Source organism: Colobus angolensis, unplaced genomic scaffold (assembly GCF_000951035.1).
Source record: "Colobus angolensis palliatus isolate OR3802 unplaced genomic scaffold, Cang.pa_1.0 Scaffold6, whole genome shotgun sequence".
Taxonomy (NCBI): domain Eukaryota; kingdom Metazoa; phylum Chordata; class Mammalia; order Primates; family Cercopithecidae; genus Colobus; species Colobus angolensis.
This window is the reverse complement of record NW_012119598.1, coordinates 27,120,521-27,121,779: the sequence shown is the minus strand read 5'-3', so window position 1 is coordinate 27,121,779 and position 1,259 is coordinate 27,120,521. Positions and strand designations below refer to the sequence as shown.

At 37.6% G+C, this 1,259-nt stretch overlaps 1 protein-coding gene across 1 annotated transcript in view; it reads left to right on the top strand.

The window, feature by feature from the left end:
- The window catches only part of SLC17A2 (solute carrier family 17, member 2), a 23,740-nt gene that overhangs the window by 13,299 nt on the left and 9,182 nt on the right, over positions 1–1,259 (top strand). The window contains 1 exon segment of the mRNA XM_011962823.1: positions 585–796. Coding sequence (XP_011818213.1) covers positions 585–796 — 212 coding nt within the window.

Here is a 1,259-nt window from a genome sequence, read left to right as displayed (position 1 = left end):
AAGGCAGGGCCTAGTGACACATAGCAAAAACATTTCCAAGTAGACATTATACTAGGGAATTAGTCGAAGTGTTCTTTTAAAGTACTATCTCTCAAATGTATTAAAAGAGAATCCTTGGATGTGCAATACCTTAATTCAAAGGCAGCTCATTATGTATAAACTCTCAAGCTTTGTGATAAACAAATGTGCATAACGGATGGGACTGTTGACTTACAGCCCAGAGAATTTTACTGATGCTGAGACGGTTGTGTGACTGGCTCTGCCACTGTCATCCCCATTCACTTCGTTTTGGAGCAATATGACATAAATGCCTTACATTTGGGTTTTCTCTATTTATCATCTGCTTCCTAACCCCTTGAAAGATAGCCATATTTGCTTTACTTGGTTAAAAGATCCCATATTCAATGTCTTGAAGCCAACCAAATCATTTGACAAAGTGAGTTTGTAGTGCTGGCTATTTTGGTGAAAAAAAGACAATGAGATTTCATGTCATCTAAAGTTCTATCAGATCTAGCTGTGGGAGAAAGGAAAAGAAGGGGGTTTCGGTCAGGATGCTCATTGCATACATGTGTGTTGTTCTCTAGGTCTAGATTTCTGTTCATTACGCTATGGGCTGGCTCTTATCATGCACTTCTCAAACTTCACCATGATAACTCAGCGTGTGAGTCTGAGCATTGCAATCATCGCCATGGTGAACACCACTCAGCAGCATGGTCTATCTAATGCCTCCACTGAGGGGCCTGTTGCAGACGCCCTCAATAACTCCAGCATATCCATCAAGGAATTTGATACAAAGGTAAGTATGACAGAAAATAGGGCTCTTTGTTGAGAGGAAAAAACTTTGAAAGGAAGGCATAGATCTTGATTCTGTGGAGTATAGAAGTACACATTTCCAATGACAAACTAAAACTGACTGGAACTATTTTTCTTTGAGACATTGATTACTTCTATAATAAAAATAAGATTTCATTGAGGTTATTATGATTATAAGGCGGGGGAACTGTAGGATTAAATGTGAAAAATTTAAAAATGGAACAGTTTATGTGATGTCTTCAACGAAAAACTAGGTATTACCTGGGCACATTCTTATAGGTAACTCAATCCTATCCAGTTCTCTGCCTGTTTTACTGTTTCTGAGCAATTTTATAACCCTGTAAATTCTATATAACAAATAGAAATGCAAACAATTCTTGTCCATAGCTTTGCAAATAAATTTTGCCAAGATAAAAATCTGTTAAAACTTTTCTCCACTCACCTCC